The sequence below is a fragment of the Heterocephalus glaber genome, unplaced genomic scaffold (genome assembly GCF_053883595.1).
Source record: "Heterocephalus glaber isolate CG9 unplaced genomic scaffold, H.glaber_assembly_v1.0 deba00001451, whole genome shotgun sequence".
Taxonomy (NCBI): domain Eukaryota; kingdom Metazoa; phylum Chordata; class Mammalia; order Rodentia; family Bathyergidae; genus Heterocephalus; species Heterocephalus glaber.
Window position 1 is genome coordinate 899,062 of NW_028258301.1, and position 26,013 is coordinate 925,074.

At 49.3% G+C, this 26,013-nt stretch overlaps 3 protein-coding genes across 17 annotated transcripts in view; 2 read left to right on the plus strand and 1 right to left on the minus strand.

Moving 5' to 3' along the window:
• Positions 1–8,615, plus strand: part of Orc1 (origin recognition complex subunit 1) — a 30,301-nt gene extending 21,686 nt beyond the window's left edge. For all 3 annotated transcript variants that reach the window (XM_021247976.2, XM_004869246.3, XM_013067242.3), the window contains exons 11-17: positions 54–225; positions 786–893; positions 1,139–1,288; positions 2,391–2,510; positions 5,647–5,816; positions 6,421–6,508; positions 8,329–8,615. In XM_021247976.2, the coding sequence (XP_021103635.1) occupies positions 54–225; positions 786–893; positions 1,139–1,288; positions 2,391–2,510; positions 5,647–5,816; positions 6,421–6,508; positions 8,329–8,523 (1,003 nt within the window). In that variant the 3' untranslated portion in view covers positions 8,524–8,615. The remainder of the gene's footprint in view (positions 1–53; positions 226–785; positions 894–1,138; positions 1,289–2,390; positions 2,511–5,646; positions 5,817–6,420; positions 6,509–8,328) is intronic.
• LOC101712851 (uncharacterized) lies at positions 1,549–11,356 on the minus strand. Its single transcript, XM_087214807.1, has 3 exons — positions 11,093–11,356; positions 10,226–10,870; positions 1,549–3,006 (listed from the first exon to the last, which is right to left on the minus strand). The coding sequence occupies exons 1-2, from the start codon at positions 11,354–11,356 to the stop codon at positions 10,229–10,231; spliced, it is 906 nt and encodes a 301-aa protein (XP_087070933.1). The 3' UTR covers positions 1,549–3,006; positions 10,226–10,228.
• Cc2d1b (coiled-coil and C2 domain containing 1B) overlaps positions 10,258–26,013 on the plus strand; it is a 29,781-nt gene continuing 14,025 nt past the window's right edge. For 2 of the 13 annotated variants that reach the window (XM_087214726.1, XM_087214724.1), the window contains exons 1-24: positions 10,258–10,395; positions 11,795–11,877; positions 13,142–13,286; positions 14,226–14,329; positions 14,718–14,876; positions 15,287–15,412; positions 15,599–15,758; positions 15,924–16,105; positions 16,254–16,329; positions 16,433–16,543; positions 16,626–16,756; positions 17,004–17,076; positions 17,256–17,383; positions 17,791–17,908; positions 17,986–18,158; positions 18,501–18,626; positions 19,181–19,239; positions 19,325–19,441; positions 19,738–19,811; positions 19,882–19,940; positions 20,167–20,218; positions 20,673–20,772; positions 20,923–21,013; positions 22,124–22,253. In XM_087214726.1, coding sequence (XP_087070852.1) covers positions 11,812–11,877; positions 13,142–13,286; positions 14,226–14,329; positions 14,718–14,876; positions 15,287–15,412; positions 15,599–15,758; positions 15,924–16,105; positions 16,254–16,329; positions 16,433–16,543; positions 16,626–16,756; positions 17,004–17,076; positions 17,256–17,383; positions 17,791–17,908; positions 17,986–18,158; positions 18,501–18,626; positions 19,181–19,239; positions 19,325–19,441; positions 19,738–19,811; positions 19,882–19,940; positions 20,167–20,218; positions 20,673–20,772; positions 20,923–21,013; positions 22,124–22,252 — 2,559 coding nt within the window. In that variant the 5' untranslated portion in view covers positions 10,258–10,395; positions 11,795–11,811 and the 3' untranslated portion in view covers position 22,253. Of the gene's footprint in view, positions 10,396–11,794; positions 11,878–13,122; positions 13,287–14,225; positions 14,330–14,656; positions 14,877–15,211; positions 15,413–15,598; positions 15,759–15,923; positions 16,106–16,253; positions 16,330–16,432; positions 16,544–16,625; positions 16,757–17,003; positions 17,077–17,255; positions 17,384–17,790; positions 17,909–17,985; positions 18,159–18,500; positions 18,627–19,180; positions 19,240–19,324; positions 19,442–19,737; positions 19,812–19,881; positions 19,941–20,166; positions 20,219–20,672; positions 20,773–20,922; positions 21,014–22,123; positions 22,254–22,507; positions 23,184–26,013 lie in introns of those variants that run through there. The other 11 variants (XM_087214723.1, XM_087214725.1, XM_021247978.2 and 8 more) reach the window with 11 other exon arrangements.

Consider the following 26,013-nt stretch of genomic DNA (forward strand, 5'->3'; position numbering starts at 1 on the left):
GTATGAGGTGGCTGGCACAGACTTCACCTACAGCTCTCTCCTTCTTGCCTTAGGTGCATGTACATCTCTGGGGTCCCTGGGACAGGAAAGACTGCCACTGTCCACGAGGTGATACGCTGTCTGCAACAGGCAGCCCAAACTAGTGACGTTCCTCCCTTCCAGTACATTGAGGTTAATGGCATGAAGTTGACTGAGCCCCACCAAGTCTACGTGCAGATCTTGGAGGTGAGCAAAGCTGTTTGGGCGTTTAGGAAAATACAGTTTCTTAGTGGCACATGAAAAAGAAAATATTTACTCCTGTGTATTTCACAGGTTTGTAGTCTCCCAGGCAGTGTCTTTTACATAGTAATAGCAAGGGTGAAGGAGACAGAATTCTTGCTCTCAGGACTTTAGGATCTAGGATCTGGTTAGTGAGTGACTGCAAGCCAGGACTTGCTAGTGTGCTGACAACTGTTAGCCCATAGATGGCAGACTGTGGCTGAGGTAGGCCAGGGGTTAAATCTCTCCTTTCGTTCATTAACTGTTACCTCAGTACAGGTCATGTTCAGTTACAGAATGGTACAATGGTGATTTTCATGGGACTTCTGGAGCCAGTCTCTGACCCATTTCCATTTCAAACACATGGTTTTTATCTTCTCATCTGGTACTTGTCCTGTCCTTCCAGGTTAAGGCTAAGACTAGAATGGGAGGCAGAGAACAGGACACTGAAACCCTCAGACTAGGTTGCTTCTCTTACAGATTTCACTTTAAGCTTGTTTACCATGGCTGTTTTTCCCCCAATGCAGAAGCTGACAGGCCAGAAGGCAACAGCTAACCATGCAGCAGCACTTCTGGCAAAACAATTCTGTACCCGACGGTCCCCACAGGAAACCACTGTCCTGCTTGTGGATGAGGTGAGGTGCACCCAGGAGGTGGACAGAAATGGGCAGCACTGACTATAACATCCCCGGAGTGGATGCTGGATGGGCAAGAGTGCTGACTCCCTTCTGCATTCTTCTGAGTTGTTCACCGATTTCCTTGCTGCTTTGATAGGGTGACCGGAGCAGAGCATGCAGCAAGAGCAGTGGTAACGGGCTTCTACCCCGCCCTGTCTCAGTCGTTCTGCCCGACCCAGCATTTCTGTCCTCTTTCCTGGCAGCTTGACCTTCTGTGGACTCACAAGCAAGATGTCATGTATAATCTGTTTGACTGGCCCACTCACAAGGAGGCTCGCCTGGTGGTCCTCACCATTGCCAACACCATGGATCTGCCCGAGAGGATCATGATGAGCCGGGTGTCGAGCCGATTGGTAGGTCCTAGGTAGTTCTCAAGGTGTGCGAACAGGTTTGTAAGCTGGGCCAAGGCGTTCTGCAAAAATGGAAACAAAAATAGTTTCTGCCATGCGTGTAATTTCCATGTTGGAAGAAAACTCCATTGCATGATTTTCTGCACATACCATATCTTGGTATTCCATTACTTCTACACTTTTAAACTGTGCAGAGATATGCAGAGTATTCTTTCTGTTTTGTTCTGTTTTACTTTGTTTTGGGTGTGGTGTGTGTGTGTATGTGTGTGTGTGTACTGGGAATTAAACTCAGGGCCTATGCACTGAGCTACATCCCAGTCTTTTTTTTTTTTTTTGGTACGGGAGATCGAACTCGGGTTCTTGTGCTTGCGCAGCAGGCGGTGAAACCACTGAGCTAAATCCCCGGCCCCCATCCCAGTCCTTTCAAAATTTTTTATCTCACTAAGTTGCACAGGCTGGGCTTGAACTTGCAATCCTGTTGCAAGTCTCCCAAAGTCCTGGAATTACACGCATGTGCCACCATGCCTGGCTGATTACCTTTAAAATTATTAAGCACTGAGCAGGGGATTTAGCACAGTGGTGCTGCTGCCTGCCTCGCAAGTGCAAGGTCCCAAGTTTGATCTCCAGTACCAAAAAAAAAAAATTAAGCACTTACTACCCACTACCTGCTAGATGCTTGGAGTAGAGCAGTGAGCCAGTCAGATGCAGTCTGCATTCACAGGCCTGACGATTGAACAGGAAGTACAACATCCAGTCGTGAAGAGCCTGATAAAGGAAGCCAGGGGCTGTGTGATCAGGGGAGATCCTGACATCCTCCTCCCTAGGTTAATTAGAGCACCTCTGCTTCTATCTAATTCCAAATGATCCTGGCAGAATAAAAGGTTCTTAAAACAAAAAGTAGTTTGAGAACTACTGCCCTGTAGGATGCCACCGGTCATTGTCATGGCGATAATGACGGTAGCTGGCTGCAGCGGTGGTCCCAAAGAAATGAGCAAATTGTTACGCAGAACTTGGGAATTGGGTTCGGAAGCCTGAAGATGATCTTCCACCTGGGCAATCAGTGGGCAGTTAATGAACTTATTCCTCTGTCATCTGGGCTCCCCAGGGCCTTACCAGGATGTCCTTCCAGCCCTACACACACAGTCAACTGCAGCAGATCCTAGTGTCTCGACTCAAGCATTTAAAGGCCTTTGAGGATGATGCCATCCAGTTGGTGGCCAGGAAGGTAAGTCACTGCTGGGGAGCCCCTAGCTGCATCCACAAGCGGGTCAGCAAGTCTTTGCCGAGTGCCTGCTGTGTGAGGCTGAACACTGCATGCTCTGAGGATGAAGGGGATTTTAGGAAGTCCTTTAAAAATAAAGCACCAAAAAAGAGTTTGGAAAGATTCTTTAACCACCTTATTATCTAATTACTTAGAAGGCCATGAGTATTTAAGCTTATATACAAAGTAACATTAATTGATTCAGGGAGCAAGCAGATTTGGGTAATTAAAAGGGTAATACAGTCAGATACAGGACTATAGTTTGAATTTTGGTTCCTAAAACTTAGTAGGCAAGTGAAAGGTGATAGGAAAGTTATCCCGAACCTCAGTTTCACCTCTAAAAAATGGGATTAAGACTGTAATACTTATCTCTTGGATCATGGTGAGAATTCCATGAGGTCAGGTCTACAATATGCCTGGCAAGGGTCACAGTCCCAGGTAGGTGTGAGGTACTGAAAACCTAAATGAACAAAGAGGGTTAAGTATCTGCCTCCTCCAGTTCAAAGAAAGAAACCATACATCCACAAGTATTTCAGCACTTAAAAGTGTTATGAACGGGTTTGTACTTTCCTCTTGCCTGAAATGAAGTGAATCCTGAGTGGCTGCAGCAGCAGTGCATTCTAGTCTCTCCCGCTGGGGTTGGTTACTAGGTCAGATACTGGGCCCAGATGTGAGCCATTGTGGTGCCTGTCCCCAAGCTTCACTTTCTAGGAATGGGATCCTCAAAGTTACCCCCCGTCTAACCCTTCTGTGATTAGTGTTTCTCTCTTCTGCTATCGTGTATATTCTAAGACAACTTTTTTTCTCTGAATGCTATTTTTTAAATGCCAATCTATTTATTTGAGATTGTCTTCCTTTTTCCTCCAAGATGCTCTTTGTTGGTTTTGGTCTCTGTCTTGCTTCATTGGAGACTTTCCTCAGATAGCCTGGTTGTCTACTCAGGGATAAGTGTGGAGATTAAAAACCTGGTTGCTGGCGATTTAGCTCAGTGGTACCGCCGCCTGTTTTGTAAGCGCAAGGTCCTGAGTTTGATCCCAGGTACCAAAACCAGTAAATAAATATATAAATAACTAAATAAGCTGGTTGGTGGACTCTGAGCACTTGAGTGGTTCTTGTTCACTGAGGGATAATCTGATAGGGCCTGTTACAGTACTGGTGATTCTTTCTCCTTGGAATATTCAGCTTTCCCATGCCCTGCCTGAGGCAGTAACGGAGGCAGACTGCAATTTCAGCATGCCTGTAGTTATCATCCCTCTCCTGCAGTAGGACCTATGCAGGTCCAGAGACTTTTCCTTTATCCTTGATCGAGAATAAATCTCTGATCTTTTGAATTGGTAAGAAAGGGATCATCTCCAGGGCAGAGTTTTTATGGGAATAGTACACATTACCAACAGCCCAGATTTCCTTACAGAACCTTCCTAAGTGGCTCTAATGTGTACCCAACAGTTTAAACTGGGGAATGTGTCTATGGCGAGGATCAGCAAAATCTTCTGAGTGACAGACCGGGTAGTAGTAAATGGTATGGGTCAATGATGACAAACCTTTCAGAGCTGTGGCACGCGTGCCATAGGTTCACTAACACTGGTATAGGCTTTGTGGGACATAGAGAGCCATAACAGCTTCTGTTGAAATTACTTCAACTTTAGCCTTCTGAGGGTGGCGGGACCAGAGGAGTCACTGAGAAGGATCCTGAGCCTCTCAGCCTGCTTGCACATGGAAAGGCGGGAGCAACAGAGGCGCTATTAGAATTGTGGGGTGAGGCTGGGGAACTAGCTCAGTGCTAGAGTGCTTGCCTGGCATGGCCAAGGCCCTTGGTTCAATCTCAGCATGACAGAAAAGAACAGAATTGTAGGTTGGTCTGATTCATCCATCTAAACCACAGATTCCTCTGGGTTTTCCGGCTTTGTGACTTCCTTCCCTCCCCCATTCTTCATTTCAGTTCTCTTAGCCACTGAACAGGCCTTGCCCGGTGTAGGAAACTGGGAAAGGGGACATTACTAGAACCTCTGCAATGAGTCCTAGCCTCCTGCGAACCACAGCAGCACAAGGCGAATTAACTTATTATACAGGAAAGGTAGAAAAAAATGAGACTTTGAGAAGAAGCTGAGCTTTGGGCCTGATCAGTGCTGCTCTAGGCAGCAGACGAAAGCCACCGAGCTGGCTGCACCTTTATTCAGTTCATCCTACAGAGAAACAAATGTACATAGGGAGAAACAAATGTAACAGATGACTGGGGAGTAGTGGAATTCCTACATCATTGAGGGACTGTACAGATGATTTTATCTCCCAGGATGTCTTCAGCTGCTGTAATCGTGTCCTGGAGCATCACAGCATCACTGGATCATTGAGGTCTCAGTTGTGACCCGGAGGCCAAAATGGAATTATGTCTCAAAATGCCATAGCTGGCCTGTAGGCAGGAGAACTAGGCCTAATCAAATGATTTTCCCCCCAAATTATGTAGCATTGCTCCCGACAGCCTGGGGTTTAGGATGAGCTGAGACTTGCTATGAGGAAGGCCGCCTGTGGCCTTATCTCCAGAGGCTCTGCCTCTGCTTCTCACCTTGGCTGGCTGCTCTGGGGGCTGCCTCTCTCTAGCAAGGAATGAGAAGTATTTGTTTCCAGATGGTCCACTCATGATCTTGGGTCAGGGATTTCTTTTTGAAACTTCATTTCTTGAACAATAAATACACTGAGAATGTCCACCTTTTGTAGTGTGGAGTTTTCTGTAAAACAGAGCCAAAGGGCAGCCATGGTGGGCATGCCTGTAATCCTAGTACTAAGGAGGCTGAGGCAGGAGGATTGTGAGTTCAAGGCCAGCTTGGGCTATATAATGAGTCTGAGGCCAGCCTGGACAACATCATGATACTTTGTCTCAAAAAACAAAAACAGAGATAAAAAGTTTGGACTCAGGGAATAGAACCCCAGGAAGATACAGTTTTATTCTCATGCTTCTGTGAGATTCCCAGGCAGGGCTAAGTCCTTAACTTTGGGTGCAAGTCCATTCTCAGCACTGCCTTTCATTTTAGCTGAATAGAGTCTCCAGGGTCTTCTGGGCTGAAACAGCAAGGTCACTTCTGGAACAAAATGTTCCCCCTTGTAGGTAGCAGCCCTCTCGGGGGATGCACGGCGCTGCCTGGATATTTGCCGGCGAGCGACAGAGATCTGCGAGTTCTCCCACCAGAAGCAGGACTCGCCCGGCCTGGTCACCGTGGCCCACTTAATGGAAGCTGTGGATGAGATGTTCTCCTCGTCATACATCACTGCCATCAAGTAAGATGCTTTTCTCCCCGAGCCTCCCTGGAAAACCAGGGAGGTCTACAGCATGCTGAGGTTTTGGAAACTGGTTTCCCTTTGGAAGCTTTTTTACTTCACAAAGACACAGTTCTTTAGGGGCATGGGCCAGGGAGGGAGGCAAAAACAGAAACCTAGGGGAACAGATGAATGCTAAAGCCAATAAACGAGCCACTCACTGGCTCTCCGAGAAGAGTTTGGTGAGTAAAACTGCCATGGGAACAAGAAGGAAACAGCTGCTTCTCACTGCATGATCTGCTCACCCAGTGATGTGAATCTTTTAGACCTTTCAGTGATAGAAACAGCCCTACAGCACTCTTGCCATAGGTTTGCCACCACTGTGCTAAGCTGTTGCAACAAGGGCGTGGGTATTTGTGATATAGCTGGTTGCTATGTCTCCTCATTTCCAAAGTGGCATTTACTGTATCAGTTTGAGACTCTGAAGGCAAGGAAGGAAATACAGATAATACAGAAATGGTTCTCAGTTTCCCCTTTTCTCTAGAGACACTGAGAAACTTTGGTTTTCCTCAGAGCTGGTGGTGCAGGCTCTTACGAAAACTTATGTCTTCTCACTTCCTTTAAGGAATTCCTCCGTCCTGGAACAGGGCTTCCTGAGAGCCATCCTTGCAGAGTTCCATCGATCCGGACTGGAGGAAGCAACATTTCAACAGGTGATTGATTTCCTTTTTTGAAATCTTCTAGATTTTGGTCTGGGGCTTTTAAGATATGTGGAAATTTCAGTGTATAAATTTGTCTCTATTTCATGCCAACCTGACTATGCTAAAGAATATCAGGCCAACACTTATTTTTAAAAGTGGCTTATAAAAATTGAATTTATACATAATGATTGTACATATTTTATATGTGATGTTTCAATACCTATATATAACATGTACTAATCCAATCAGGGTAATTAGCATTCTCTCACCTTATTTTTCTATATTTAGAACCTATGACCGCCTCTTTTCTAGTTCTTTACAGACATGTGACAGGTTATTTATTATAAGCTATAGTCACCCTGTTGTGCTGTATAACACTAGTGGCCATGGGATGTTTTCCTGGGTTGTTGCATGGGTAGACGCCTTTAGCAGTTGATCTCTGCATGTTAGACTGGAGGTCTGCTATGTGCCAGATATTCAAGCAGAGAGGTGAAGAAGGCACAGTGACTACCGCACATGCAGCTTATGTCGTAATGAAGACAAGGCTTTCAGAATGAGGCCATGTGTGGAAAATTAAAGATGAATCTGAATTTGATCTATTTGAGCATAGTTTTATTGGATTAAGTCAAAGCAGTCATAAGGGCTGGGGCCTTAGTAATTGATTTAAGACTGGTGTCAGGAGCCAGGTGTGGTGGTGCACACCTGTAATCCCAGCACTCTAGAAAGTTGAGGCAGGAGGATCACTGAGTTCGAGGCCAGCCTGGGCTCCACCCCGGTGAGTTCAAGGTCAGCCTGAACTACAGAGTGAGACCCTGTCTTAAACAAGCAAAACTGGTGTCTGTTGGTAATGGTTAAAGGTGGTCGCAAGAATGGCCAGTTCTGTGGGGACTACTGGGTGGAAGTACTGTGTATTTTAAGACATGAACATAACTAAATTAGGACAGGAAAACATTTTAGGTTATTTATAAATTCTTTTGTGAGGGCTGAGGATGTAGCTCAGTTGTGAGCTACATACATGCCTAGCATGTATGAGGCCCTAGGTTCAATCCCCAGCACCACAAGAAAATAAATTATTTTGTGAACCTTTAGTTGCTGGTTGTGTTTTGCCCTTTATTGTCCTTTTGGAGCCAGAGATCACTCTCTTCTGAGAATGACCTTCCTTGTAGTTTATAAGTATTTCCTGGACATCTGCACTGTGCCATTGACTGAATTAGGTGTCGAGAACCCCAAGCTGAATGGTGAACATCCCTGTTCTTGTCACGCTCCCAGTCTTGGTAGGAGAGACAGACTCATACATATTGACTAGGATGCTACAGATTTGCCTGGCCCAGTGGGGAGCTTTAGGAAAGGAATCTGTACAGATTTACAGATTTCCTTCTGTCTCCCTTTGTTCCTTTATTCTGTTTTCTCTGTCTCAATTTTTTTTTTTTTTCAAATCTGAGTTAGAGACAGGGTCTTGCTAAGTTGACCAAGCTGGTCCCAAACTTGCAGTCCTCCTGCCTCAGCCTCCCAGACTGCTGGGATTACAGGTGTGTACCACCATACTTAGCAGTATGCAGTACATTTTATAGATGAAACTGAAGCTCATAAAAGTGAAGTAACTTGCCCAGTACTGCATATGTAATAAATGATAGATCCGAGATTCACCCTTGCTGTTTTCTGATTCTGGGGCTGGTTTTTCTTCTGTATCTGGCCCATTTGGGTACCCACTGATGCCTTCTGGAGGTTTGGGTATCCTGGATACCCAGGGTCTGCTTTTCCCAGAAGAAATAAATAATCAGATTAAGACTCATAGCTGCCTTTCCTAACCTTTGCCTTGCTTTTTTGTCTAGATATACAGTCAGCACGTGGCCCTGTGCCGAATGGAAGGGCTGCCCTACCCCACCATGTCAGAGACCATGGCTGTGTGCTCGCGCCTGGGCTCCTGCCGCCTTCTCCTTATGGAGCCCAGCAGGAACGACCTGCTCCTTCGGGTGCGGCTCAACGTCAGCCGGGATGACGTACTGTATGCATTGAAGGAAGAGTGAAGGGATTCAATGGGTCTGTGGTTTTTTAAAGAATCCAATTTCCTTTTTTCTGAGCAACTGAAATTGTAGCAAAATATACTGAATGGAAATGATTACTGTGTGTTTTGCAATTTTTTCATTAATTTGTTCTTTCCCTGTTTGGGAAGTTTATAATCAGTGTAAACATTCAAACAGTACCACAGTAGGTCATTCCTCTGGCATTTGTTATTAGCCCTGCTGTTATTTCATGTTATCATGTATAGAAATATAACACAGTATCCTTGTATCTGTAACTTTTAGTAGGTATCCATGTAGCTGTTAACTCACACGCAAAACAGACTAGTGTGTGCATACTATGTGCTGCACTCTGCTCTAGCTGTCAAAGATACACAAGAAAAAGCAAAAACGTTTGCCTTTGTGGAGCCTGCATCCTAGGAAATGCAAAATGTTGTATGTCTTTGTGTATATCTTAAACATTTCTTATAAAAATGTGAAAATAACTTTAAAAGGGTTAAGAAAAAATACGGAAGTGAAACTAAAAAATGGTGCAGGGCATAGTGGCACACACCTGTAATACATACTTGTAATACCTCAGCACTTGGGAGGCTGGGGCAGGAGGATCTCTGCAAGTTTGAGGTCTGGCTGGGCTATGTAGTGAGTTCAAGGCCAGCCTGAACTACATAAACCCTGTCTTAAAAGACAAAATGGTGAAGCTGATCCCCTGAGAAGTCAAAAGCAACAAGGAGATGGGAAGGCCGAGCATGATGACACAAGTCATCCTAGCACTGTGGGTGGCTGAGGCAAGAGGATTTCAACTTCCAGCCCAGCCTGAGCAATTTAGTGACTTGGCCAGACAATATCCCAAAACACCCGAGTACCACACACACAAAGAGAAACCAAAAGACTGTTCGAGGAAATTGGAAGACCTGAGAATCACTAATTGCTAAAACCTACATTTAGGGTACAGTCAGGAGTAGGGGAAGTGGCATTGTTTAGCTGGAAGAGGCAAGGCTAGCGCCTATCTGCTGATGCTGAAGGGTTACTCAGACTCTCTCCGGGGGATGATGTCCATCCTGCAGGTCAGTATGGCTAAGATCTACTAGCTGGACAGAAAATCGGTGTAGTTGCCATTTCTACCCGCCCCCCTCCCATTTGCTAGTACTGCGGGTTGGAGAGTATGAGTTTAGTAATAAATCCCCACCCTCCCTTCACGGGTGTTGGGAATTAAAATCAGAGCCTTCACACTGAGCTACATCCCCGGCCTGGCCTTTTTGTTTGCTTGTTTTCTAAGACCGGGTCTCCAAATCGCCCATGTTGGGCTGGAACTCGCGATCTCCTCTCCCAGAATGCTGGGATCAAAGACCCGCGCCACGGCGCCCGACCATTGAACTCTGAAGTATGTCCCACAGCGGGAGGCGCGCTTAACCTGAAGCTTCACCCCGCCCTGTAGCCAGGCCAGGGGGGACATGGAAGTGCTGACCTGTGAATGCAGTAGCGAGCCCCAGCCCTCCTTCTGGGAGACCTGGGCACGCCCCTAACCCTCGGCCCGGTGTGCGGGGGGGGGGGGGGGGCCTGGACCCCGGCCTGAGTGGGGGAGCGGCCTGGCAGAGCCTTCGCCCGGCAAGGGAGGGCCGCCCGCTAAACTTAAAACCTGCAGCTGGCGGCCAGCCCAATGCCCTAGCTCCAATCGCTGGTCTCCAATCGAAACTCGCCCAGGAGTCACCTGTCAGGGAGCCCCGCCTCGCACATGCGCATAGCGTGCTGCCCGCCGCTGGATCACGTGCTGGGTGCGAGCAGTCCTCTGGGCGGCTGCTTCCGGTCGCTGCCTCCGCCGGCGGGGGAGGGCGGTGCCGGGCGGGAGAAGGCCCGGGTTTGGATCGGATTCACCGCGAGGTATGGGTTCGGGTCTCCCGGACGTGGGGTAGTCTGCGGACGGCCGGGGAGATGGAGGCAGCCTGGGCAGGGCCGGGAGGTGCGCCCCGCGGGAGTGGGGTCCCCGGCTTCGCCTCCCTCTGCTCACCAATCCTGAGCTCGGGCCTGGGTCCAGCGCCGCAGCCGCCGACTTGCTGAGCCCGACTAATCCGCCATTCCCTTGAGCCCAGTCACCCCGCGGTCCACCCGAGGCACTGAAACCTGACGGCTGAGCCCTCCCGAGCGCCGGCGCGGTGCTCTCAGCCCTGTGACTTCTGCCTCTCCTCGCTGCCACCCCCGCCCCTTCGCGCCCGGCCGGATGCCCCGGCTGTTTCCTGTGCACCTTTCCTCTGCGGCCACAGTGATGTTCCCGAAACGCCGGTCTCAGCCCTCCACCTTTCCCACTGTCAGAATGACGTCCAGATTTCTTTAGGTTGGAAGGTTCTTCTGTTTTGCCCTTGGCTCACATTTCCATCTTAGCTTACATCGTTTCTAATCGCACGGTTTGATTTCTTTCCCAGTAGTATTAGGCCTTTAGTTTCGTTGTGCAGCCAAGCTCCTCCCCTCAGAACGGTCGTCAGGTTGTTCCCTCTACTTGTTCCCTCATTCCCTTTCCTTCTTGAGCCTTCATGACTCAGCACAGGAATCACCTCCTTGAAGAAACCGTTTAAATCTGTGCCGATGAGAACCCATTGTACCTGCAGCTCCCTTGTGTAGCGGTTGTCTGTGCGTGGGTCTGTCTCCACGGTGTACGTGTTCCTTCAGAGCTGAGGCCGTGTCTGATTAACTTCTGTCCCCTCAGGCCCAGCATCATCTGCCATGCAGGTTCCGTGAACGCTTGGATGCCTGAGAATCTGAATGCTGAGTCAGGTTTCCTAGTGTAGAGCTGTCCAAGGAGCCTCGATGAAAGTGTTGTGTGGCTGTACCGTGCCATGGCAGCCATAGTTCCATGTGGCTGTTGAGCATTTGAAATGTGTCTGGTGCTCCCGAGGAACTGCACTTTTAATTAAGTTGGTCACATGTTGCTTCTAGAATGGACTTCACCGGGTTAAAGCCTTTCCAAATCCTACCCACCCCTTTCGCCATCTGATACCTACAGGCTCCCCTGACTCTACCTTCCACACTGGTCAGTCAAATCAGTAACGTTATATGTGTGTCCACACTCACTCCCCAGCAACATGCCAACAGTGATCCCCAGTTTTCCATCCTCTGTGTCACTTGCTTCAGCGGCCTGGGTCAAACATTGGCGGTGATTCACCTGTTGGAGTAAAGCTCTGCCCCTGTGGGGAGTTCACTAACTACACCTTCCCCTGGTACCACTGTTGGGGGCAGGGCTCGTGGTCTGTTCCACTCTGAGTCTCTTCAACTCCCCACCTGATAGGTATCTAAGCTGCCAAGATGCCAGGGCCAAGACCTCGGAAGAGCCCTCAGGCCAGTGGCCAGGGTGTAGCAGCTGCCAAGCAGGTATGAACATAGCCTACTTCACCACCGGGCCAGTTTGGAGTGGAGGTCTTTAGACTGCTTGGGCAATTGGGTCAGATTGAGTCACTTGTGTTGTTTTACCTGTCAGTCCAGAACCTGAGCAGTGCCCTTAGGGACCTCTGACTAGACACTGCCACACAGTTAAGGCCAGGAGTCCTGAACTCCCTTCTAAGGTTTCAGCCCAGCCATCATCCTCCCTTGACTGCTCTATACAAGTGGTCTGGAGGGCCCGGGAGCCTCTGAAGTTGAAGATGTTCTGATGGGAGCTCAGTGCTCTGAGGATCCTTATCTGGGTCAACCTTTGCTTGCCAGCCAAGGGTGTCAGGGTTTGAGGGCCATTGCCAACAGGAAGACCTTGCTGCCTGGTGACAGAGGGCTGCCACCAAAGTGGGAGGCTGAGATCTATTTTTCAGTTTTCTCCCTTCACTTCTTCTGGGCCCAAGTCCTTGGACTTAGTCTGTTTTTATTGTTTTAAAAAAACTGAAGGAAGAGGCAGAGTCAAGGGCAGAGACTCAAAGACTATATTTTATTTTATTTTTTTGGTACTGGGGATTGAATTTGGGACCTTGTGCTTGTGAGGCAGGCGACAGAACCACTGAGCTAAATCCCTGGCCCTCAAAGACTATATTTTAAATTCTGTCATTGAGGAGGCTATCTTAGTTCTGAGCACTGGAATAAAAAAAAATAGGACTGGTACTTAGAGTAACCAAATTAATGGACACAGAACTAGTTACCAGACAGTGGAGGGAGGGCGAAATGGGGACTTAGTGTTTGATGGGTACAGAGTTTCTGTTTGGCCACTTGCAGAGGCTTCTGTGGATGGATGATGGTGAAGGTGACACAGCAGAGTGAATGTACTTCACTGCCACTGAGCCCTAACTTAAAATTGGTTAGGATGATAAATTTCACTTTATGTGTCTTTTATTGCAATTAAAAAGAAATAGGACCTACCTTGGGATTCTGGCAATTAACTAATCGTTTAGAACGCTGTGACTAGTGCTAACAGCTATTGCTGTTATTATTGTTAGAAATAATGGCAGCGTGGTCTTACTGGGTTCTTTATCGTCTCCATGGAGATAAGTGTCCCAAGGGGTAATGTTGCAGGCCTCAGTTTCCCTTTCTGCACATTAGTCCTCACAGAGTAAAGGAGCCATTGACTAGGACATTGGGACCCCAAGTCTGGCTCTGGGGCTAAGCTCTACCCTGCCTCACTGTGTGATTCCTAAGAAACCTTCTGTGCTGTCAGCTGGGGCTCTTTGTGGAGTTCAGCACTGAGGATATGATGCTTGGGATGGATGAGACCGAAGATGACGGAGACCTGGAGGCCGAGTTGTTGGCCCTCACTGGGGAAGCAGGGACCACAAAAGAGAAGCCAGCACCCAAGGGGCAGGGTGAGTTTTTGACCCCGGGCCAGGCTCAGTACTGGGACCAGACAGATGTAGGCCTGTGGTAGAGAGGGTCCTTGCCTTGCATTCTTAAGGTGCCAGCCAGATCCCTTGGTCCTTCCAATACCCCTGTCCCTTCTGTAGCTTTTCCACAAGAGGTTGACCTTGTACCTGTGTGATGGGAGCCTCTTCCTCTGGTGGACAAATCTGTTTCTCTGACTGACTTGAGTCACTGATCTTAGCCCTGGCCAGGGTCTGGGAGACCATATGGGTCCAGGGAGGACAGACACAATTAGGCACATAGTAGGTGCTCAGGCATTGTATCACAGGAATAGGTGGAATTTCCTTCCACAGCCCACAAGAGGGCAGAGGTCTTAGGCTTGGGAGAATTGAGGGGTGGGGATTCTAAACCATCCTCACTTCTCACCTGGCCCCTTCAGAGAGAAACAGTAGCCCTCTCTTGTGTACTTGAGCTGACAATGAGAGGACTGGGCTCACTGATATGGCCCTGCTTTTGGGTTTAGATAAACCTGGGTTTGAGTCTTGGTTCGAACAGTTGGTAGGATTTCATTGTTAAGAAAATTGCCACTATTCCCAGTTTATTCACTATATAAAATGGATATAATATTACCTCTCGCAGAACTGCTACAAAGTTCAGATGGGCTCAGAAACCTTTACAAATCTGAAAATGATGCTTGTGGGATAGATAGATAGATAGATTCATGAATAACTACTAGAAATGCAGTGAGGGGTCAACTTGTTTGCTTGTTAGAGGCCAGGAAGGCATCCCTGCCAGGTGTCTTGAGTTGGGTCATAAAGAAAGAATAGTTTCCTGGGTAGGGCTTTGCTGTAGGAAGGAAGGGGAATTTCTGTCCAGGTGTATCTACCAGCTACTCATCTTGGACCTTACTTGAGTTGTCCTGACCTCTGACCCTGTTACCCCAGCCCCTCTCCCCATGGCCCACATTGAGAAGTTGGCTGCAGACTGTATGCGGGATGTGGAGGAAGAGGAGGAGGAGGAAGGTCTGGAGGAGGATGCAGACCTGCTGGTGCGTCTGCCAGGCTGGTGGCCAAGGGCTGTGTGATCAAGCTTGGGCGGGTGGAGAGGGTGGTAGAAAGAAGGCCTGGGATCTGTCCCTTTGTGTTTCTCACTTTGAGTGGGTACCCTGCCCTCTGGGCCTATCTTCTGTTTGTACAGTGTGAGATTTGTCTCCTTTGACCTCTGGTCTGACCTCTGCAATTGGAGATTCTCAGATTTGAAGTCTTCACTGTTTTCAAAGCTATCCTTGGTCAGATTAAAGAAAAGTTTTTGAAGGGGGGACTATGGAGAAGTCTTGACATTCGGAAACAATACTGGGGGAGACCTTTATTCTCAGGTCCTGTCATGGGTGTGGCCATGAGGCCCCCAAGCTCCTGGGGCTTGCTGTGTCTTCCCAGAATGAGCTGCAGGAAGTACTGGGTACGGATGAGGAGGCTGGGCCCCTGGACAGTGATGAGGCAGCTAGTCCAGACCTCTGTGAGGAGGAGAAGGGACAGGAAGACACTGAAGCTCCAGTGCCGGCAGCCCTCCTAACACCTTCAGTCCCAGAGGCTCAGGTAGGCTCTGGAGGCAGACCCTGTGTGCCTTTGATGCTCCTCTTGTCCATGTCTAATATGCATGCAGCGAGGCTTGCACAGCAAGCCGAGGTAACCCTCCTCCTGTAGCTGGCCCAAGGAAAGATTGAGCACGAGAAACTCCTGTGGCTGACCAGCCTCAAAGGCCTCTCTGTTCTCCCACACCACTCCCTGAAGCCATGTCTTGGCCTCCATTGATTGGCCCTGTGTTTACCCCTGACCTGGCCTCTGGCGTCCCCGGTGGGTCTTTACTTCACACCATGGGGCTTTAGGCTCTTCTTTCTCCTGGAGTCCCAGAGCTCCATCTTCTGGGGCAGCTTCCTCACAGGGAGAGAATGGCAAGGGCCTAGCTGGCTATGAAGTGGCCCAGCCCTGAGCTGAAGTATCTGCAGGCTGGAGGGCCTCGGGGGCTGCAGGCGCTGCTGGAAGAGCGGATTTGCAATTACCGGGAAGCTGTGGCTAATGCCAAGGAGGCAGGTGAAGCAGCCAAAGCCAGGCGCTGTGAGCGAGGCCTGAAGGTGACGGGGCAGGTCTGGAAGGAGGGCTGGGGGAAGAGGGCTTTGGGGAAAGCAGTAGGAGAAGTCTGCACAGTCGGGGGGAGGCCTCCCCACCAGCCCTGCTGGGTGATGGATCCCTGGCCTGTCTTCAAGCAGGGTCCAGGCTGAGACGGGTCTCTAGGTTTCTAGACTGGTTCTCTCCCATAGACTCTGGAGTCGCAGTTAGCTGCTGTGAGGAAGGGCAGGAAGGTCAATGAGGAGGAGATCCCACCTCCAGTGGCCTTAGGCAAGAGGCCCCCAGCCTCCCAGGAAACAGCTAACAGGAGTTCTCAGGCAGACACCCCAGCTCCCCCTGCCTTGGAGCCAGGTATCTGGAGACCCAAAACCTGCCCAGTTCCCAGGGCCAGCACCCAATGCCTGCCTCCCCAGCCTGCCCTGCCCATTGCCATCAGTCACCTTCGTCAACATGTCCTCAGGCCTGTGAGACCTGTGAGCAGTGGGACCCTCTGTGGGGCCTTTTTGTTTCCTACAGACAATGCCTCCCACTCTGAGTCCAGCCTCTTGGGCAGTCCTGGCATTGCTACCCTTCCGGATGCAGACCCAGACCCCCGGGCCCTGCTATTGGCACGACAGAGAGAGTACAAAGTGGCTGCCCTCAACGCCAAGCGGGCTGGAGAGCTGGACCGTGCCCGAGAGCTCATGAGGATCGGGAAGGTATGACACTGGACTTGGAGGCACTGCCCCATCCCTCGTTTTATAGGTGGGGAAGTAGAGGCTCAGAGAGGGAATCAGCCTGAGGGAGAGCTGTTCCAGCCCAGGCTCTCAGGACCTATGTCCACACCTGTTTTTTTCACTGCTGCAGCGATTTGGTGCTGTCCTGGAAGCCCTGGAGAAGGGGCAGCCTGTGGACCTGAGTGCCATGCCCCCAGTACCTGACGGTCAGTATGGGAATTGTAGTGTGCCTGCTCAGGCTGGGCTGGGGAGGATTTATCAGGTTGGGACCACCAGGCACCCTGCCTACACATTGCTTTGGGCCCCCAGACCTGAAGACTCCTTCACAGGTTGCTGAGGCTCCCGAAGCACCCTCAGTCCCACCCCCAGCAGTGGAACGAGTACAGCCGGTGATGGCTTCTGACATCCCATCAGCCCCAGGTAGGATCTGATGGTGGGACTGGGGAGTGGGAACATGGGGAGGGACACGCGGAGCTGATGCCCTCCCTTTATCCCCTTTAAGTGATCCCTGCAGAGCCACAGATGGTGCTGGATGCCCTGCAGCAAAGGCTGAACAAGTACCGAGAGGCAGGCACCCAGGCACGGGCCAGTGGGAATGAGCGCAAGGCCCGGATGCATGAGCGCATCGCCAAGGTGGGCCCATGACTGCACGGCGCCCTGCCCTGTTCTGGCCTCTTTCCCTGGCCAGCTGTTCTCTGTCTCTTACTTCTCCTGTTGCCCTGGTCTTCTCTGAGTCTCACTTGAGCGCTTGCTACCTTAAGACTGTTTCCCAGGGCTGCTGACTTTTCCACAGTCTTCCTCTCCCTGCCTCTCTGTTGTGGTGGGTGTTCCTGGCTGCCAGGTGAGCTCACGAGGAGTCCCTCACTTCCTTCCTGTGTAGCAATATCAAGATGCTATTCGAGCACACCAAGCAGGACGGAAAGTGGACTTTGCTGAGTTGCCTGTTCCTCCAGGTGAGGGGGGCTTGGCCTCGGGGCTCTGTGAGGAGGTCTCTGGGCCAGAAGGGTGAGGGGAAGAAACCTCTCCTGTATCTGCCTCCACCCTGGGGCAGCCACCCATCCCCACCATGGCCAGACAGTTAGGACTCACAGCAGCCTCCCTCATACTCTCCCCGCCCTGTCTCTCTTTACAGGATTTCCCCCCATCCATGGCCTAGAGCCCACTGTGGGCAGTGAGGATTCGGTGGCAGCAACTTTGGCAGCTGCCCAAAAACTGGCCACTTCAGAGGATACAGCGCCAGCAGATGAGGATGAGGATGAGGTCTGGCCAAGAGCCCGAGATGCAGGGCTGGGTGGGGAGAAATGATAGCTGAGAGGTTATCCTAGCCCGTTGTGCCTACCAACGAGCCCAGTGGGGTTAGGTCTCCTTTCCACAATTCTAGAGGAAACACTTGGCCAGGGGCGGAGCTGGGATTCAAGCCCAGGTGTTTGTCATTTAGAGCCTGGGTTTGGGCCCATTATCCTGCCCAGTACTCTGCTGTCTCCTGTTGGGGAGACTGGAGAGCTTGTGAGGCTTTTATCTCTGAGATCTTGTAGGGCCCAGGGGGGTAAGCCACTCATCGAAGGTCACATAGGAGGTTAGCCCGGGCTTAGGAAGTGAGTCCAAGGCTGGACACTGCCACAGGACAGGTGGGTACAATCTCATGATAGCCATCTGCTTGTTGGTAGGTTGAGCCCTCAGCCCAGGCCCCAGTGGCCAAGAAGCCAGCTCAGCCTCTGCTTCCTTCATCCCGACCCCAGCCGGAACCCAAGGCCTCAAGTTCTAGGGAGTCACTGAGTCCAACTGGTGAGCCAGGGACAACAGGTTGGAGGAGCGGAGGGTCTCACAAGGCATGGCCTTTACCACTGGCCCTGCCCTTCTAGTCCGGGAGCAGCTGGCACTCCTGGAGGCACGGAAGCTGCAGTACCAGCGAGCAGCCCTGCAGGCCAAGCGAAAGCAAGACCTGGAGCAGGCCAAAGCCCACCTGCGGGTGGCCAAGGGTCTTGAGGCTCAGGTCATCCAGGCCCGAGCGGGCCGACCCATTGACCTCTCGAAGGTGAGTCCCACCTGGTTAAAGCACCAGGCCCTCTAGGGCAAGAGGTGGGGGCAGCTTGACAGGCAGGGCTGTGATGTGGGGCAGCTCCTTGAAAGAGGTGGGATATGGCCGCTTGCCTGTCTCCTTCGTGGCCCAGGAGTGACAGGGGAAGGGAAGGGGGCTGGCAGGGCAAAGCCAGTGGGAACAGAGTTCCTGCAGCCTGGGATAGATGAGAGGCAGTGAGTGCCCATCACTGGAGATCATGGAATTTGAAGAAACATTTAGTTTGGATTCCTGCCTTTATTGCCTCAGTAAAGGAGTAATCTGACTCTTGGGGCCCGATGGCCCTTGTGACTCGGGCAGGTACCTTCTCCCTTGACGGATGAAGAGGGTGACTTCATCCTCATCCACCATGAGGACCTGCGGCTCTCCCAAAAGGCTGAGGAGGTGTATGCCCAGCTACAAAAAATGCTTCTGGAGCAGTATGAGGTTGGTGGACTGCTTGTCTTCCTTCTCTTTCAGTCCCTCCCTGTGGAGACAGGTGTGAGGCTCCAAGCAGGTAGACCTGGATTCTAATTCTGGTTCTTTCACTTACTGGCCGTGTGACCTTAGGCAAGGCATTTGCCCTGACTGAACCACAATTCCTGTATCTCTAAAATGGCAATACCTTCCTTTCAGGGTAGTTAAGAAGTTCAGACAACAAAGTCAAGGGGAAGGGACTTTGTAGATGGAAGGAGATACATACATATTCCTGCAGAATTACTGCCTGTTTTTCTGAGAAGTCTTCTATCTGAGATGGTGTTTGAATTAGGTTTTGAAGGAAGAAAAGGAGTTTGCTAGGTGAAGTCTGAATGACTTGTCAGGAGAGGAAACAGCAAAAGTATAGGCAGAAAAGTATGGGGGTGCCAGGGAACAGGGCTGGGTGTGTGTTGGGGAGGAGAGGTGAGGCCACAGAGGAAGTTGGCACTTTGAGAGGTCAGGTCCTGGGGGCCAATATAGCTAAGTGCTCTGGTGCTGGAGTCACTCTGGGCCCCTATTTTTAGAAGTGCCTGCTGTTCTCCAAGCAGTTCATGCACCAGGGCAATGTGGCTGAGACTACCCGGTGAGTGCAAGGGCTGGGGCTAGGGCTTGGGTGGGGGTCAGAAAACCAGCTCTGCCCTGCTGATGTGCATACCGATCCCTATCAGGTTTGAGAAGCTTGCTCAGGATCGCAAGAAACAGCTGGAGATCATGCATTTGGCCCAGGCCCAGGGCCTGGACCCTCCCAGCCACCACTTTGAGTTGAAGACATTCCAGACTGTGAGGTGCCAGAGCCTAAGGGAAACATGGCTTTGTGTGGGACAGGGCTGGAGTTTGGGAGTGCAGGGTCTTTAGTGAGACTTCCCAGTGCCATAGGCCCTGGAGCCGGCAAGGAGGACATAGTGTCTGCCAGGGGACTCGGGTGGTAGCTGTGGGAAGAGCGCTGGACCAGGAGTCAGAGACCAAGATCTGCGTGCCTCTCTGTGGGCCCACTCACGTGGACAGACAGGCAGCACTGAAGAGGGGAAAGGTTCTGCCACTTGCCTGTGTGTCATGCTCTCTTTATTCTTCTTGGCTGTAGGATCTTCTCAGAGCTCAACAGCACAGAAATGCATCTGATCATTGTCCGGGGAATGAACCTCCCAGCCCCTCCAGGTAACCCTATCTAGTGTCTCGGTGCCAGCACCTGGTCTGGCCACTCTCTGATCGACTCCCTTCCTCACAGGGGTGACCACTGATGACTTGGACGCTTTTGTGCGGTTTGAGTTTCACTACCCTAACTCGGTGAGTCTCAGGCAGAATTAGGATCCTTTGAACCCATCTTCCGTTGCAAGACTTTTTGCTCCATTTTTCTCCATCCCTGAAAGGCCTGCCTTAAGGGAGGGGTTTGAAGATCCTTTAACCCATTTCCTCAGGGGTCTCTTCCCAAAACACTGACTCAGTGCAGAGTTCCTGGCTCTGCATACCTGTTTTTCAAGCTGTCTTAACTTCTCCCTTCTCATTGCTTTAGGACCAGGCTCAAAAAGGCAAAACTGCTGTAGTGAAGAACACAAACTCCCCAGGTGAGTGCCACACTGGGCTCTTTTCTCTTCCCTCTCACTCCATGAGAAGCACTTGTGTTTCCATAGTGCTTTCACATCTACAGTCTGACTTTGTTTACCCATCTTGGGAAATAAACCAGGTATTATTAATATTATATAATTGGGGAAACTGAGGCTCGGTCAGGTAAAGGGACTTGCCTAGGAGCTTATAACAAGAAGACTGTAGAAGTGGGACCCAGGAATCCTTATTCCAACTTCTCAGTCCTTCCCATTTTGTTATAACCTATGTCTACCAAGAATACAAAACCATCTGCTCCCAAGGCCAGGGCCCTAATGCTCCACCTCCTCCTGGTGGCAGACACCCTGAATTGCAGGCAAGGAAGATTAAGAAAGGAAGCCTACCCTGAGCCTATGTCTACTTTCTCAGGAAATCCCTGGGAGCCAAGCCTCTCTTTGCCTTCTCCCCCTTTTGCAGAATTTGATCAAGTCTTCAAACTAAACATCAACCGAAATCACCGGGGCTTCAGGAGGGTGATCCAGAGCAAAGGAATCAAGTTTGAAATCTTCCACAAAGGGTGAGGCTCCAGTTAGTCACACAAGATGAGTGGGGAGGAAGGAATGGCATTTCTGTCCTTGTTGCTATTCAGTTTTCCTGCCCAGAGTTCACCTTGTTCATTCTCACCTTCCCTGCTCAGTCTAATCTCTCCTGCCTCTTCGCTCTCCAGATCCTTCTTCAGAAGTGACAAGCTAGTTGGCACAGCACACCTGAAGTTGGAGCAGCTGGAGAATGAGTGTGAGATCAGAGAGATTGTGGAGGTATGGGAGTGACAAGCCAGAGGACTTGGTAAGAGGAGAGCAGATATTCAGGGAATGCTAGTCCCTGTCACAGGTTTCTAGGCCTGTGACTTAATTTTAAATTTTCCATAGTGTGCTGTAGATAGTGTCCCCACTTCACAGATGAAAAAGGTATAGAAGACCTGAAAAAATTTCAATGTCAGCGAGATAGAAGTAGCTATACTCTTCCCACAATGCTCTGGGCCACTTAAGTGCCCAAGGGTGATAAAGGAGAGAGACCATTGAGTCTGATCACTGCTGTCAGTTTGGCACATAGAATTCTAGGCTTCTAGGGGCAGGGTTAATGGTTGTGACAACTGTCTGGCATCATGAGGAAGTAAAATAAGCTCTAGACCTGAAATTGATAAGCTATGTATTTCAGGATCAGACTGACTGAATGCAGCTAGTCTGTGCTTAGAGAACTGGCCCCTAGATAGGTCTTTGAGTTTCCATGAACTTACAGGATAGGAATTAAGAGCTTGTTTGGGAGAGATGGGGAAAGTTAGGTCAGAGGAAAGGGTGCTTCTGTTGGTTTATATGGTGTGTCCTGGGCAGAGCTGAGACCTGATCCTTACTGAAGCCTTTGTAGGCTGAGGCTATTGTGCATCTACCCCGACTTCCTGGGTTGCTCTTCTGAAGCGGGGCCTGTCTGTATTTACACTCCAGCTGCTCTCTTGCCTGAAGGAGTAACAGTGGGTGGGAAGGAAGGAATCCCGAGTCTGCCATAGTCATCTGCTTTTCCCTGGCCAGCGGTGAAGTGAGGGTTTGGGCTCTGGTTTATAGGTACTTCTTAAAGCCAGTGTTTCTCCCAAGAGTTGCCGTGGGGGTTGAGAGCAAAACTGAGTGAGTAGAGGTTTAAGTTTCTCACCTCCTCTTCAAAGCACTGATGCTCATCTAGAATCTTATGTTGCTTCGTTAAAAGACTTAACCTGAAACAGCCACCCATAAACACAGCAGGAGGCAGGGCTGTCCTGAGATGCACACTCAAGGTTAATACTGCAGAGTGTCTTAGCTCCTCTTGCCAGGACCTTAGGGCCCTGCCTGTCCCCAGCCCATCCCCATTTACCATCTCCCATCTTATTGTTCTCACAGGTCCTAGATGGAAGGAAGCCCACTGGGGGTAAGCTGGAGGTGAAGGTGAGGCTTCGGGAGCCACTGAGCGGCCAAGACATGCAGACGGTGACAGAGAACTGGCTGGTCCTGGAGCCCAGAGGCCTGTGAGGTGGGTGGCTCTCGGAGCCCTCTGAACCTCTGCTCCACTCTCTGCCAGGGGCCCACAGAGCCCTTTTGCTTACTCAGCCCCAGCTTACTGCCAGGGAGAAAGCCTGGACTTCCATCTGAGAGGAATCCAGAGGGGCAGAACTATTGGGTAGGAATCATGGGCTGTTTTTGTCATGTTCCTCAGTAGAACTGGGGGAAAAAATAACCTTCCAAGGCCTAATTGTCCAAGACATCCTTTCTAAAACTTTGTTGTAGTGCAGACTGACCTGTGCCTTGTGCCTGTGCAGCAGATGGTCAGCACTGGGAGAGGATCAGCTGGCGGCCGTGTACAGGAACTTCCTTTCCTAGCTTTGCTGGCTGTGGAAGCCTTTGTGCATAAGAGAGATGCTGCTACATAAGCACCAAAGACCTCGTTAAGTACATGCCCTACTGACCCAGAAGCAGGTGGGATTCCAGGAGCTCTCCCCCTGCCTCCCACTCCCCCAGATGAGGGTAAAGGCAAGGACACCCTCATTGCTCTGTGCCATAGAGTCCTATAGCCCTTAACCTCTACACAGCAACTGTGTACAGCTTACCCCAGTCCCCGGTTGAACCATTTCTGGATGTGCCTTTAAAAGATGTAACTAAGGGATAGGAGAGCTCGAGGGTGATTGGGAACCTTCCCTGCTTGGGGACTCAGCCCGAGACTCAGTTGGCCAATGGCAGCAGCCTGTCCCCCACCCTAGCATTGCCTGTGCCTGTGCCTTTGTTCCTGACAACTGCTGCACTAACCTTCCTGCTTCCCAGTGGATGCGGTAGAAGAGGAAAGTTATTTTTGGTACTGCTTGGTGGGAAATAAGGGGAAGGTTGTATCTTGGGTTTGGTCCATGTACCTAAGATGAAAGACTGTTAACTGAGGAGAAAAATATATATTATATATATATATATATAATTTTATGTAGCCAATTTTTATTTAAGAAACTAGGTCTAATTCATTGTAGGGATTTTACACTCTACACACATTGTAAACCATCAGTTTTAAACAAACACATGCTTCCTGGCACTGTTTAAAAGCTAGAGTAGTGGTAATATTTGTCCACTGCTGCTATAGCTTCCTCTTTGAGAGAGCAAGGGAGGCCTTCATTCACTCGGCTTATTATCTGGGGCATACCTTAGTTCTTTCCAAAAAATTCTCCTTTGGTTTTTTCTGAAGGGATGGAAACAATGAAGGGACTTGTAACAAGTTTAACATTCGGGCAGGGGATTTAGCTCAGTGGTTTTGCTGCCTGCTGCGCAAGTGCAAGAACCCGAGTTTGATCCTCGGTACCAAAACCAAAATGAAACAAAAACAGGTTTAACATTCAAAACTCCCAATATTCTACATTTCTTAGAAATAAACACCCGTTTTGAAGCATTAAGTCCAACAAAACATTCAAGATTATTTGTAAAAGGCTGTAAGTGAAGCAAGTAAATTCAGCTCACTGATCACTATAGTATTGCATAAGCACAGCTCAGGGTTTGAGCTTTTGTGGCGTCCCTGGGGATAACAGGGTTAGGCCATGCTTCACTACCCCTAAGAGCAGAGCTTTTAGTGGTAACATAGCAGGAACTACAGACGATGACTTTCCCAAGAGCTTACTGGTCAGTCTTACCTGTCAGTGAGCTACCAAAACTTCCACAGAGTAGAGATTTAACATTCACTTGAAGTCACACACACCTATGTCAAGTAGTGATCTAGAATGAAGAGTGTCATCAGGAACAGAGACAGTTGAGCCTTATTTTCCCCTTACGGTTTGTGTCCAACCCAGCACTTACTAATGAAGAACCACTGGGTTTATCTGCAAAGGTTCTGACAAGCCCAGTTCAGCCTTCTACTGGAAATACCTTGTTTCAACAGGGCACTTTTTATGGCTCCAAAGATTGTTGTCTTTGTAACACATGCGGTTTCAGCGGGCTTCACTGCTCTTTATAAAAACAAAACCTCAGGGCTGACCGAGGCAAGACAAAGCTACCCACTGGACTTGGAGACTGGTTCTTAAAAGGCCTTTGTTGTAGCAAAGGCTTGCATGGGTAGTGGGAGGGGCCTGCCCAGCCTCCTGTGGTCCTGATTTGTCCAAATACCATAACCAAACATTGGAGATTATCATTCATGTGCAGTTGGGAACCAGGCATGACCCAAATCATTTTCAAATTTTAAATTCTTTGATCTAGTGCAGGACATACTTTCTTGTGAATTAGCTGAATATGAAAAAAATCGCTCAATTTTCTTGCTAACAAAGGACAGATTTGTTGTGACAGCATTATTTTTCCTTTTTCATAGCGCCATTATGAAACTGGAATGGTTGCTTCCAAATTTTGAGAGATTGTTTTCCCAGTATTTGAGACATCTCCTAAAAGGTCTTGCCCTTTAAGTAAGGTCAGCTCTTTGCAGGTCGGAACAGTGAGGCTGGGACTGGAGAAACACTGCCTGGCATTTGGCAAGCATTCAATAATTTTAAAAATTTAATAAATTACCAGAATGACAATTCTGTTTCTCTTCAGTTAAGGAGATGTGCCGTAGCTAAGTTTCCAATCTAGATAAGTTTGCCTGATTAGAAATGTGATGCTTCAGCACTTCACTTTATATAATTCTTACTGTACACATTGTATAAAGCCAAAGATAAACACGAGGAAAAAACAAGGTAGTCTTGGTTGTTTTATACCCAATTCCATAAGCTGATTTTACTGCACATAAAGGACATTTTATTCAGTTGAGAATGGACCCGACTATACAGGGCCACAGATTGTTTTTATTGGGAGAATTAAAAAGCCTGCATTGATCCAGAAGAATGAATGTACAATGCCAAGATGGATTTGGCAGAGGAGGAAAATAAACTATAAACAGGACCAGCCACTATAGAAGCGCCAGACTTCTGAGGTGTATTTAGGCCTAAGCTGGATATTAACACTAAATACACCTGCCCCTGTTCTCATCAGGCTAGAGGCAGTTGCTGGTGCCATGGGTTTAGGGGAAGCTTAAAAGCTCTATTCCTCTCAATCTATGGGGAAGGTATCCAGTTCTTGGTAGCTCCTAATGCCAACACCTTTGGAGAGGCAGCTATAGATACAACCCTTATCCCAATTAACAGAGAAAGGGATGAACCCAGCCAAGCTTTCCAGGCCAGGCCTTTGGGTGTCTGGGAAACAGCTACTGCCTCAAACACAGCTCCACAGGCTGTTATTGCCAAGTGCTAGGCCCAGTCCCAGCCACTGGTGAGTGGCCTCTCATTGGTCCACAGGCTTGCAGGAACTTCACCTGAAAGAGAACTAACTCCAGTGTGGCCTAGCCTGGCCTTTCAGAAGATGCTAGTGATAGGAGTGAGTTGCCCTACAGCAGTATTCTTACTCTTCAAACTGTGGCTTGTAGAATCCATTTGGTCTGTGTTCAGAATAAATTTTCTTCTTTGCACAACTAAGCATTGAGCGTAGACAACAACTCTACCACTGAGCCTCACCCTCAGGCCTTCTTAGGTTTTATGACAGGGTCTCCCTCAATTGCCTAAGCTGGGCTGGAAATTAACAGTCCTCCAGCCTCAGCTTCCCAAGTAGTTGGAATGACAGCCATTCATTACCACACCTAGCTCCAAAATAAGTTTTGAAGAGAAAGTTATCAAAATATACCATATATATCCTGGGTAAGCCAGACCTTGGTTTCTAATACCATTCCCATTAAAAGAGGTGATGAGAATAAGCCTAAGATTAGCCTGAAGCATCTTTTTAAGCTAGAAAAGGAAGTGTTACAA